At 48.3% G+C, this 12143-nt stretch overlaps 1 protein-coding gene across 3 annotated transcripts in view; it reads left to right on the forward strand.

Annotated features, from left to right (window-relative positions):
- CHN2 (chimerin 2) overlaps positions 1 to 12143 on the forward strand; it is a 299494-nt gene that overhangs the window by 262334 nt on the left and 25017 nt on the right. For 2 of the 3 annotated variants that reach the window (XM_060632800.3, XM_060632802.3), the window contains one exon: positions 4119 to 4196. In XM_060632800.3, the coding sequence (XP_060488783.1) occupies positions 4119 to 4196 (78 nt within the window). Of the gene's footprint in view, positions 1 to 3618; positions 4062 to 4118; positions 4197 to 12143 lie in introns of those variants that run through there. The other variant, XM_060632803.3, reaches the window with a different exon arrangement.

The following is a 12143-nucleotide window of genomic DNA, read 5'->3' on the forward strand; positions in this document are numbered from 1 at the left end:
TCTGGAACTAGATAGTGGTAATGATTGCAGAATATTGTGAATGTACTTAATGCCACTGAATTGCTGAATTGTACACTTTAAAATGGCTAAAATGGTAAATTTTGTTATGTGTATCGAATCACGATAAAAAATAAACGTATTCTCAGCAAAAAAAAAAAAAAAAGCCCAGACCTAGTTAGCTGTGCCTGGGTTCTAATCCCAGCTGCCCAGTTCCTCTCTGTAAAGTGGGGATAAGTATAACAGTACCTACCTCATAAATCTTAAATGAGTCAAGGTATGTAAAGTACATACGTGCCACATGGGAAGCGTACTGTAAATACTTGTGTTATTAGCCTAACCCAGCTATTCTCCACTGGGGGCAGTGCTGCCTCAGAGGAAAACTTGGCAATGTCTGGAAAGATGTTTGATCACCACCGTTGGGCGTTCTGATGGCATCTAGAGGCAAGGGGTGCCACTCACCGTCCTACGATGCACAGGACAGCCTCCCCCAACAGTGGATTATCTGGTCCCAAGTGTCAGTGGTTCCAAGGTGGAGAATCCCTGATTTAAACAGAGCATGCGGGGAAATGTGCTCCCTCCAACGGCCGTGTGGCTAAAAATAGGTCAGACAGAAATTTTTGTTCGAAGGGACTGCCCGCCAAAGTGCGGCGTGCCCACCATGTATAGAGAACATGTATTAGTCGTTGTGGGGTATATAAAAGAGGCCAAGGCACCGTCCTGGAGATACTTGGGTGAAGAAAAGCTCTGTGCAGTGGAATTATCTGAGAGGGAAGTTTTACCAAGAGATGTTTGTAATCATTTTTCCTGTAGTAGGAGGGTGATCTGGGGTCATCCACCCTACGCACAATAATGCTCACTCAAATGCCAGCACTTCTGGTTCCTTCTAAAGATGCATCTTAAGTGACCAGTGTGTGCAGCTCCTTCACGCATCTGAATGGGTCTTATGTTTGGGTAAATCGTATGGAACCGAGATCTGAAAAACAAATCACTGTCACGAATAGAAATCAAAATTTCTTGTTGGAAGGGCACAGACACGAGAAAGTATCAAATTTCCTAATATTCAACCGCCATATCCCAAAAGGAGAAAGGAGACCCGTTTTCCCACTTTCCATTTAAAGAGGTGTCTTCTCAGATTCTAAAACCGTACCCCCGTATAATTAGCCTGGTGTAGGTCACAGACTCAGTTCTTACACAGAACGGCTCACCGTCTAAAGGTCTCTGTGGACCTGCCAGCAGTGAAGACTTGGGGAAGGACCCTTGTTCCTTCTGTCTTTTTGCCTCTAGGCTAAGGATTACAGGCCTTTCAAAGACCTGCCATGCCTTCACGCAACCCCTGTGGATGGCAGATGTCCTTTCCAGGGGGGCAACGGGAAGGAGGAGTCTGGTGGGGCCCATCAGGAAGGCAGATCCCTGGAGGTTCAGGCCCTTGGAAGCTACTGCATGGTGATGGGGGATCACAGGTACATCTTGGCAACTTACCGTCACTGCCTACTATGGCAAGGAATTATATTAGATACTCTTGACGGTGAATTTGACATAGAACGTGTCACAGTGACTTCTCAATAGGGCAAGGACAGGTATAAAGCACTCTAATGTAAGACAGAAAGGGACGACGTGCAAGAAGGAAAATGTGGGGGAAACCCTATGGGATCTCAGAGGAGCGTGTTGGCTTCTGGTGGGGAGTTTGGAGAAGCCCTTTTCGGAGAGGGCAGCATGTGGGTGAGAATGCGAATGTTTTGGGGCACCTGGACTTGTAAAATGATACCGCAGTATGCTAAAGAACGGAGCCGGTCACCCAGGTGAGTGTGTCAGAGAGAGACTTTGTAGGATTTGTGGAGGGGAGTGGAGAGAAAGGCGTGAGCTGGGTAGAAGATGGAGATGAGCTCGTGAAAAACCCCCCATGCCCCAACACCATTAGGCCGTGGAGAGTCACTGACACTTTCTGAACAGGTATAAATGGACTAGGAAGACGACTGTACAGCTGTGTGTGAGATGTGCTGCGGAGAGAGCGTGGGGCAAGAAGGGGAAGAGGGGGCAGGCTTGGCCAATAGTTTAGATAGAGCAGGACACAATGGCAGGATGTGGCACCACATCGGCTCCCTTGGGCACCAGGACTGGGTGTTCGAGAACCCAGGTGCTGGACACAGATACTCTGGGCTCTAGTCCCGGGCTGTGCCCCGTAAGCCAAGGGCATGTCCTCAGGCAAATCGCTTCACCTCTCGGTGCCTCAATCTCTTCATCCAAAAACATGGGAAGAGGGGCGCCTGGGTGGCTCGGTCGGTTAAGCGTCCGGCTTCGGCTCAGGTCACGATCTCGCGGTCCGTGAGTTCGAGCCCCGCGTCGGGCTCTGTGCCGACAGCTCAGAGCCTGGAGCCTGTTTCAGATTCTGTGTCTCCCTCTCTCTGTGACCCTCCCCCGTTCATGCTCTGTCTCTGTCTCAAAAATAAATAAACGTTAAAAAAAAAAATTAAAAAAAAACAAAAACAAAAACATGGGAAGAGAAGTCTTGTCTGTCATACACATGAGCTGCACCGTAAATGAGTAAGGGCATCTAATACGTTCTGAATATTGCCTGGCCCAATAATGATATTGTGCTCAGTGGTTCAACATAAAGTTGGCTCTTATGATCCCTGAAGGTAACAAGGGTGACCTGGAAGGATGCCCTTCTGAACCAAGGTGGAATGACGGTCGTTGTCAGGAATAAAGAATTACACGGGAAAACACTGACCTTGCATGATTCTTCACAAGGCTGCTTGGAGGGGCTGGGGTGTGGGGCCATGTGTCAGTAGAAGACAGGATGGCATCCGTGGACTGTATATCTACATGACGGTCCAGCCCTCTGCACTCTCCTTGCGCCCTCGTTCCGACAGCATTGATTTTACCGTCAGGCATCGGCTGCATTAACTTTTGTCAGCAGATCGGGAGTACTCCCAAGACACAATGATTTCCTCACTGCTCTAGTGGAGAGACCCGGGACTAAACACTTTAGTCCCTAGCGAGACCATCAAACAGATGAAGCTTGAAAACCCATCGGGAGCATCAGGCTTAGGCCCTAAAAGAATGAACATTGAAGGGGTTATAGTTCAAACAAAAGCGACTTTGATGTTTAGGTTTGAATGAAGGAATAGTGACTTGTCTGCATGCGTGCGGAGATGGGGGGGGGGGGGGGAGAGAGACTGGAGGGTGCTTTGGAGCAAGACACCCTACCTTTTATGCTGAAACTGTGGCTGTAGATGGAACTCTGTGCTGAAGTGCTATGCTTTTTCTGTGACCCATTCACTTTTTAGGCTGTTCTAATTCAATGCACACAGACGAATAAAAATTAAGCTTCGAGTGCTAGGGCAGATTTTTTTTTCTAAAGGGAAGCAGGCTTTATCCCTATAAGATTAAACAATCATCAGGGTTTAAAAGGTTTAATCTGCCGGCGTTCAGCCCAGGATGGGGCTCAGAGCCCCCAGAATAATTGGCTACAGCGTCGGGCTTTGAACATCAGAACTAGTTGTGTGTGTGTGTGTGTGTGTGTGTGTGTGTGTGTGTGTGTGTGTGTGTGAAAGAGAGAGAGAGAGAGAGGGAGGGAGGGAGAGAAATGTGCAAGCAAGCACGAGAGGTCTCTCCCGTGGCAGGAGGAATAAAGCTGCCTGCCCCTGCCTCCTCCATTGAGCCCTCAGTGGCGACAGGATACAGCTTCTGGGGACTGCTGTGCTCATGAATGTGTGCTATTGTTCCAGGCACACGTCGGCCTCAAGAAATAGCACAAAACAGCCCCGTCCTTATTCACATGCAGAACCCCCTCCATCACTCAAACCAGCCTTTCCAGGTCACATGCCGGAGGCCTCTGCAGACAGGACGCAGCTGCCTCAAATCTGCTGCCTAACATTAGCCGCGGTTCAAAAAACCTGACGGCTCTGAGCTTCACGGGGGAAACTAGAAAGATGTGGGGTCCAGGCGCTAGGTTCTCCGAGGAACTGTGGCTGGAGAATGAGAAAAAATGTGCTGTGGTTCGGAAGCCTAAGCAAGGCAGGAAACGCCAGGAGCTGTTGGCCGTGGCCTTGGGGGTGAAGGTGGGAGTCAAAGGCAGTTTTCTTTGGCCCCCTCTCAGACTCTTTGCCTGTTCACAGATCTCGTCCCTGGTCCGAAGGGCCGCCCTCACGCACAACGACAACCACTTCAACTATGAGAAGACACACAACTTCAAGGTAAGCAAGCCTCTGCGCTCTTTCTTCTGTTACTAAAGGGCAGGTGGAGAGGTGCGGTTGATGGTCTCCGTCCCCTCTTTGATTATAAAGTAATGAGACAGCAGATTGCTTTGCTTTCCACATCTAGTTGCGTGCACAACATGAGACCTTTGCTTTGCGTCAAACTGGAGACCTCAGACAGCCGTTTGCCTGATGCCTAGAAACACCTATATGTATGTTAACTTAGTCCTGGAGACCCGGGCTCATTTCCTCTCCATATCCCCCCGCCCCGTCCAGCGGGAGAAGAGCAGAGCACGCCCCATCTCTGCCACTGAGAGATCTTCTGATGAACATCGAGCAGTACTTTTCCACTCAGAGTGGCTCTAAAGAATATTGCTGTCTCTGAGGCACAGAAAACCATTGCCCATTTCACATTCTGTGTTTTGTCTTTGTTTTCAGGGATGCTAGCTCCTCTGGTTTATGTGTAGACGGCTGTGAATAGGACAGGAGATGCCATCCAGTAGCTTTTGCTTGTGCTCTGGGTACGGGGTGGGGGTGGGGGGAGCACCCCAGCAGCCTTGCCAGGCTCCCCTCTCGGCACAGCCTTGATCCTGCTCACCAGACCAAACAAAAAGATATGGGAAGCTGGTGGGAGCTTTAGTGCATACTCCCACGTGTGTTTGTAAACTGGAAATACTGCTATCTTCATTTCAGACTAGCCCTTGTAGAAAAAGAAAAGAAAAAAAAAAAACAAAAAACGGCCTACCATCAGAAATCACGGCCTATTTCCTTTGCCCTAATATGTTTTCCAAGAAATGGCTGGAGGAGATTCCGATGCCAAATTGCCTGGCCGGAGATGTAGTTGAGTGGAGGTGACACAGTGAGAGATTTTGCCCCAGCAAATGGGCTGACGTTTAGACACTCGTGAGAGTGGAGAGTGAAGGATCCAGGAAGAAAAGAAGAGGCGGGGGCGGCAAATTTTGAATTGTCCTCTTTTTAAAAAAAATTTTTTTTTTGTAATGTTTATTTATTTTTGAGACAGAGAGAGACAGAGCATGAGTGGGGGAGGGGCAGAGAGAGAGGGAGACACAGAATTCGAGGCCGGCTCCAGGCTCTGGGCCGTCAGCACAGAGCCCGACGCGGGGCTCGAACTCGTCAACTGCAAGATCGTGACCTGAGCCAAAGTCAGATGCTCAACCGACTGAGCCACCCAGGCGCCCCGTGAATGGTCTTCTTTTTTTAAACTCGTTTCCTTTAGGACCAGTAGCCCAAGTAACTGTTGAAGGAACTAGATAGCCCTTCACCAGAGGTGACCAGGGAACCCTATTTTATTCTGTCCATTTTCAGTTCTTTGTAAGGACAGATATGTGTCTATTAAGTAAACACTCGTGTCTGTCGGGTCCGTTTGCCCTGCTGCTAAAGCGAGGGGCTTGGGCATCTGCGTGCTGTAATTGAGCTGAGGAATGGAATTATTCAGCCCTCCATATTTAGCCTGAGGATGAAGACTTGTATTCTATAGATCCTCACTGACGCCAAGGCTCTAGATATTTCTCCTGTGGCCGAATAGTGACGGCTCTCATGGGGAGTACAGAAAGCCTCGTGTTTTTTTCTCTTTCCTGTTTTCTGTATTTACCCTTATTAATTTTTTTGTCTTAAGAAAATGTTTTTCTGACTTTGGGCAGAAATCCTGGTTCTTTGCATCCTATGGATGTACTACCACGGGTTGGGAAGGTGGATCTTCTTGGACTTGGCAAATTCCTTTCCTTCCTCTTGAACACACCAGCGCTTCTGGCTTTGAGATGGAATTGGAATTCTGCCCTCACCGCGATACGTGCTTGCATGGGGATAGCTTCTCCCTCGGCGTACGGTGCCTGGGCTTGTGTCTTGCGACAACTAAATGTTTGGTCGATGTACACTTCCAAAACTGATTTCGGTTTTTTTAATCTTAGATCTCTGATTGGGAAAGGAGGACATTTGAAACAAAAAAGGTAGCTGAGACTTAGTTTCCTACATAGTGCTGTTGCTAACACGCGCTCTATATTGATTAATTATTTACCACTGGAATCCATCAACAGCTCTTTCAGTGTTTGCTGGAAAAGTCAGTATCTACTCGGTGTGATCCCTTCTAAATTACAGCTATCGAGAGAAGAAAAGGTAGAGAGCAGACAAGTTGTTAGGGGAAAGTACGCAAGGCAGACAGGAGCGTTTCTCTTCCGCGTGTAAATAGACATCTTCAAGACACGGCAGACCCTTGAGTCTCTGTGTCCGTTGACCGTGGCTTTCAATGGTACTGCCCGTGCCACTGTCCTGAAGGATGAGTGGCAGGGCCGGGAGGGGGTGGTTTCCTCTGTCACTCCTCACCCCTGCCACCCTCATTCAGCCCTCTCCTCACCCCCAACCAATTTGAAGTGGAAATTTTGCATGGTCTTTAGAGGAATACTCCAAAAGCTGGTCAGTGCTATAAATAGAGCAGTGGGTTTTTAGTAATCACCAGTGAATCAACCAAACAAAGAAAAACTCTTATCAAAAGGCCCCTGCCATCTGCTTGAAATCAGCATAAAATTAAGACATAAAACACAAACTTGTTCTTTATGCTGACATCTAAGAGGCTTTATGCAGAAACTCTTGATTTGTAATTCGGGTTATTATTTTCGAGTACTACGTGATTAGTATAGCGTAAGTGTTCAATACAAAAAACAAATAATCACATTTTCACGCTCATCAGCAAATAAGGTTTGCTAGACCCTGGCTGTGCTCTTGCCTAGGGGGTCCTACGAGAGATGCCAATCTGCCAGCGGATCTAAATGCCTCACCCCACAACCAGATTTTTTTGCCCCAGTAAGGACTATGCCTCCAGGTAAAAAGCGGCCTCCTGGCTCTCTCCAGAAACTACTTGAAGAGGAATGAATAGAAACTCCCACCCCTATACACGTTGGGAACTTAACTGCCAGAAAGCCCCCAGGCACTGCTCCTAGGTGCCTACCTACTGTCCTTGCTGTTTAAACAAAGCATGTCTAAAAAAAAATTTTTTTTTAATTAAAAAATAAAAAAAATAAATAAATCATGTCTAGGAAAAGACAGAATTTAGCTCTGGGAAGAAAAGCTTTTGGAAGCAAATTAAAGTTATACTTCCTCTCATGCAATAATTATGTACTTTTCATATGCAGATATAGTCGTTGCTCATTTAAATCCTAAATTCTCTGGGATTACTTGCACATACTGGGAATTAGGAGGTATTTGTTGAAGAAATTATGAAATTGACAGGATGTTATCTAACATGAAAACCCTTTGATAAAGGAAGAGACACTCCTTTAACTCATTTTGTATCTGCATCTCTGTTTATCTAGTAGAGACACTCTCCTGTACGTAGAATATCTCTCTTTGAGATGGTCTACCCTAATAACACCTTTTGGCTAAGCTCCAAAATCCCCAGAGCCCCAACAATCTGGATAGCTGTCCTTCCTTCCTTCCTTCCCCACTTAGCACAGCGATGATGTAGCAATGGTCAGCTTAGTACTCCTGGCCATAGCTTGACCTTTGGAAAAGAGCTTAGTTCTATGAGCCTCAGTTTCCTTATCTATAGAATGGGAGTGTTGTAAGGCTTAAAGAATACATGTAAATCACTTACAGTCCGTGGCACCCAGTAAGGTTAGCTTCTATTATTATTTTACTATTCATCTTTTTGTCTCTCTCATCTCTTGCGCTGTAATGTTCAGCTTTCTCTGTCTCTATATTTCTTATTTTCTTTTTTTCGGATTTATTTAGAGAGAGAGAGCGTGTATGAGTGGGGGAGAGGCAGAGAGTGAAAGGGAGAGAAAGAGAGAGAGAAATCCCAAGTAGGCTCCGTGCTGTGCTGTCTGTGTAGAACCCGACTCGGCGCTCCATCTCACAAACCATGAGATTATGACCTGAGCCAAAATCAAGAGTTGGACGCTTAATCGACTGAGCCATCCAAGCACCCCGTCTCTTTTTTTCTACCCTTCTCCATGCCCTTCTTTCCTTTTTTCTATCATCTGTTTCTTCCACTCTCATTAGCTACATGTAACAGAAAAATGCAAGAGTGCTCTGGGCAATGCAAATGACATGAACAAAAACTTGGGAGTCAGAAATGAGCCAGGAGTGAACAGGGTGCTCCCTGTTCGGGAGACCATCGAGGAGGGAGGTGCTCACTTCACATCTGGGGTGGGCCAGATCCAGGGAGACGGATGACCCTGGGCATTTTCTCCACTCATCCCACTCGGTGCTCAGCCCTCCCAGTCTGCACGTGCGCATACATCACTCCTTCCTTCTACTGAATTCTCTCCCTCCACCCAAACATTGCAGGACCACTCTTCTCTCCTTACATGGAATATGGATGGAGAGCAGAGGTCCAGAAAATTCTAAAAGTTGAAAAGCAAACCACTCGGCCCCACCCCACATTTCCCATCCCCTGTCCACCTCCCCGCCCTTGCCCCGTCCCTCCCCTTCCATCCCCTTCCTGTCCCCCACCCGTCCCTCGCCCAGCCTCCTCCCAGCTTTACTTTTCTCTATAGCACTGACCACTGGCACGGTACGTATTTACTTGTAGGCTCGCCTTCCCCTTACCAGCCGGAAACACTCACCCCTGGCGCTAGGGACAGGGGTTCGGGTCTGTTTTCCTTTTGCAGAAACCCCAGTGTCCAGGACAGGGCCTGGCCCGGAGCAGGCTGTCAGTAGATATTGGCTGAAAGGACGTGTAGCAGACATCTCACGGCCCTGTCTACCTAAGACTGCACGTTCTCTCCCCACTGGCCACCCCACCGCACGGTTTGCCCTTGGGCGTAGCTTATTACACTTGTGTTAGCTGTGCTCAAGCCCTTGCAGGTGTGGGCCCTTGCCAGGTCCACTAGGCTGTGCCAGAGAGACGGATCGTGTCAGGGTGTGCCAGGCCAGCCCTCCTTCCCCATCTGGCCAGCGGGTCTGGCCGGGCAGGGCTGGCCAGTGTCTTATACAGGGGGGAAGGGGAGGAGACTCATGCCCGGGCTCACTGTTGTTGTCCCAGCTTCTTGTGTGGCGACTCTCAAAAGTGGCCCAGTCTGGACAGAAGTTAAATGGTTTCTCAGCGTACCCTTTCGTGTCCCCCACTCTCTGTAGACCAAGGCTACATCAGTAGCACCCAGTTCCCACATCCACCAGGGATACAAGCAAGCTCGTTCAGCAGGCTCCTTGTGCACCTGCCTCCCCAACGCGTAAGATCATGGGATCCTGCACCAGGGTTCAGGAGTGGAGCTGTGGCCAGGGCACCTGTCCAGGGGCAGCACCACCACCTTGCCGTTGGGGTCATGTGGCCCATTCACGGTTTCTGTGCCTATCATTCCTTTTTGCATTCTCATCAGTCAGTGGTCATGTGCTTTGGAATAAGGCATCTGTGCTTTCCATATGCAAACCCCTCTCTTTTCCTTGTCCTTGACTTCATAAGAACGTGTGAGCCCTTCTTTGTCCCTACTACTTTGCCTGTCTTGTGTTCTCGTGGGCACGCAGTGGTCCAGTGCCCTTTGCTGCCTGTGCCGATCCCACTTCTGTGTGCTCTGGCAACGGGGCCAGTTGGATATTACACCTGCAGGAATCCGCTTCAGAAAAGGCCATTTGGGCAGAAACGAGTGTGGAAGGAACCACTCAGAGGAAAAAGGCAGACTTCATCACCTTGGATATAAAATGAAAGGCCCAGGGGCGCCTGGGTGGCTCCGTCGGTTAAGCATCCGACTCTGGTTTGGGTCATGATCTCGCAGTTCATGGGTTCGAGCCCTACGTTGGGCTCTGGGCTGACAGTTCAGAGCCTGGAGACTGCTTCAGATTGTGTGTGTGTGTGTGTGTCTGTCTGCCTGCCTGCCTGCCTGCCCTCCTCCCCTGGCTCACACACTCTGTGTGTGTGTGTCTCTCTCTCTCTCTCTCTCAAAAATAAATAAGCGTTAAAAATAATGTAAATGGGTCCTCTTGAAACCAATAGCACGGTGCCTTTATCCAATGCAATTTCATTCATGGCAGGGATTTCAGGCAAGAGAGGAAACCATTTTTGGACACGGTTCTCACATAGGCGAGGGCCTTCTCTGCCTGCCAGGGTCTGACTAAAAGCTTGTCTTATTCCTCCTTGACCTGTTTTCATGTAAATATTGGAACACCGTCATTGTAAATCCTTTACAAACCATCGGAACCTGGTGGAAAGAGGATAGATTTAGACAACAAACCCTTGCTTAGGCCACACACCAGGGCGGTGGCTTGATCAAGCTGTTACACAAATGTAAATCATCTACTCATGAGTCTGACCCATATCAAGTGCTTAGCTGTTATGAATTTTATATTTTGTTTTATTCCAAAGAACATATCAAAGGGGCTATTCTAAATGACTAAATGGCTGATTCTGGCATTTTAAGTCCAGAGAAATACTCCTTTTGTGTTTTGTGAGGAGAAAAAGAAAAGCACCAATGATCACTGTACATATTCGTTGGGTCTTTTTCAAAGTTCTAAGATGGGGAAACTATTTAGATACGCAGTTTCTTATTCAGCGAATATGGACTGAGGGCCAACCCTGTGCCAGGCACTACCAGGTACAAGAAAGACCAGTGGAGACCTAAGAATGTGAGCTCTTCTTCCACTGGGAGGTGTTCAACCAGAGTGCTTCTCGCCTAGACATCTGGCAGGGTCTAGAGACATGTCTGATCCTTATAACTGGGATGTGCTAACGGGCTGTCTAGTAGAGGCGAGAGATTCTGCTAAACTTCCTGCGATGCCCAGCACGTCCTACAAGTCCCGACCACACAGAGTGATCTGGCCCCAACGTCAGTGGTGCTGGGACCGAGAAAACACGCACTAGACCATGGAGAAACACTAGAGGATTGGAGGGCAGGGCATTGTCACAAGAATATTGGTGCTGATACCCTGATAAACCTGGGAGGAAGTGACCACTAGCTCATGTCACTTTATGCAGTGGGGAGATACCCGCAAAACTGTGGCAATCAGTGTCCTAGAAATTAAATCCTTTTTTAAGGCTATGAGAACAGCTGCTGAATAGACAGATCTGGGGGTGAGTGGTATCTCGGTTGACACACCCAGCCCTCTGGCACCTCTACTGAGCAGGCTTCTGGGGGAGCGGGGTGGGGGGGGGGGGGAAGTCCTAGTCGTCTGTCACAGACCGAGCGATTCCCCTCGGATATTTACATTACATCTGAAAAGGTTCACGTCAAGGTCATTATTTCATCTGATCTTGCAAGAGGGAAAAGTCCAAAGTTTAACCTAATTTCTCATGAGTTAATTTGTCACATGATTATGAGAAAAGCAGTAACTGGATGACAGGAAGAACCCTTGGCTGAGCCCGGGAGGCCAAGTGCAGCTGACCCCCTGGGTGACTACAGACAAGCCCTTGGGGTAACTCTGGGCAGAAGCTGGACTACATGACCCCCAAAACCCAGCAACTTGTAGCTGGAAGTGATGTTAGCCACCTCCAGCCCTCTCTCCTATGCTAAGACAAAGCTGCCTTTGACCCAAAGAATCCTTTTAAAATCAAAGAATAAAGTTCTCATTAAAAAAAAAATTTTTTTTTAATGTTTATTTTTTAGAGACAGACAGAATGCGAGTGGGGGAGGGACAGAGAGAGCGGGAGATACAGAATCTGAAGCAGGCTCCAGGCTCCCAGCTGTCAGTCAGCACAGAGCCCGACGCGGGGCTCGAACTCATGAACTGCGAGATCATGACCTGAGCCAAAGTCGGTTGCTTAACTGACTGAGCCACCCAGGCGCCCCTAAAGTTCTCATTTTTCATATAAACAATAAAGACAACCAGCTGAGGCGATGTGGTTTTAGTTTATAGCAATGAGTCTCTATCAGGGTTATTCTGCCCCTTGGGCACATTTGGCAAAGTCTGGAGACATTTGTGGCTGTTCCAGCTGACGGGTGCCACTGGCATCTAGTGGGTAGAGGCCAGGGATGCTGCTAAACAGCGTACAGTGACGATGAT

The sequence above is a fragment of the Panthera onca genome, chromosome A2 (assembly GCF_046562875.1).
Source record: "Panthera onca isolate mPanOnc1 chromosome A2, mPanOnc1 haplotype 2, whole genome shotgun sequence".
Taxonomy (NCBI): Eukaryota; Metazoa; Chordata; class Mammalia; order Carnivora; family Felidae; genus Panthera; species Panthera onca.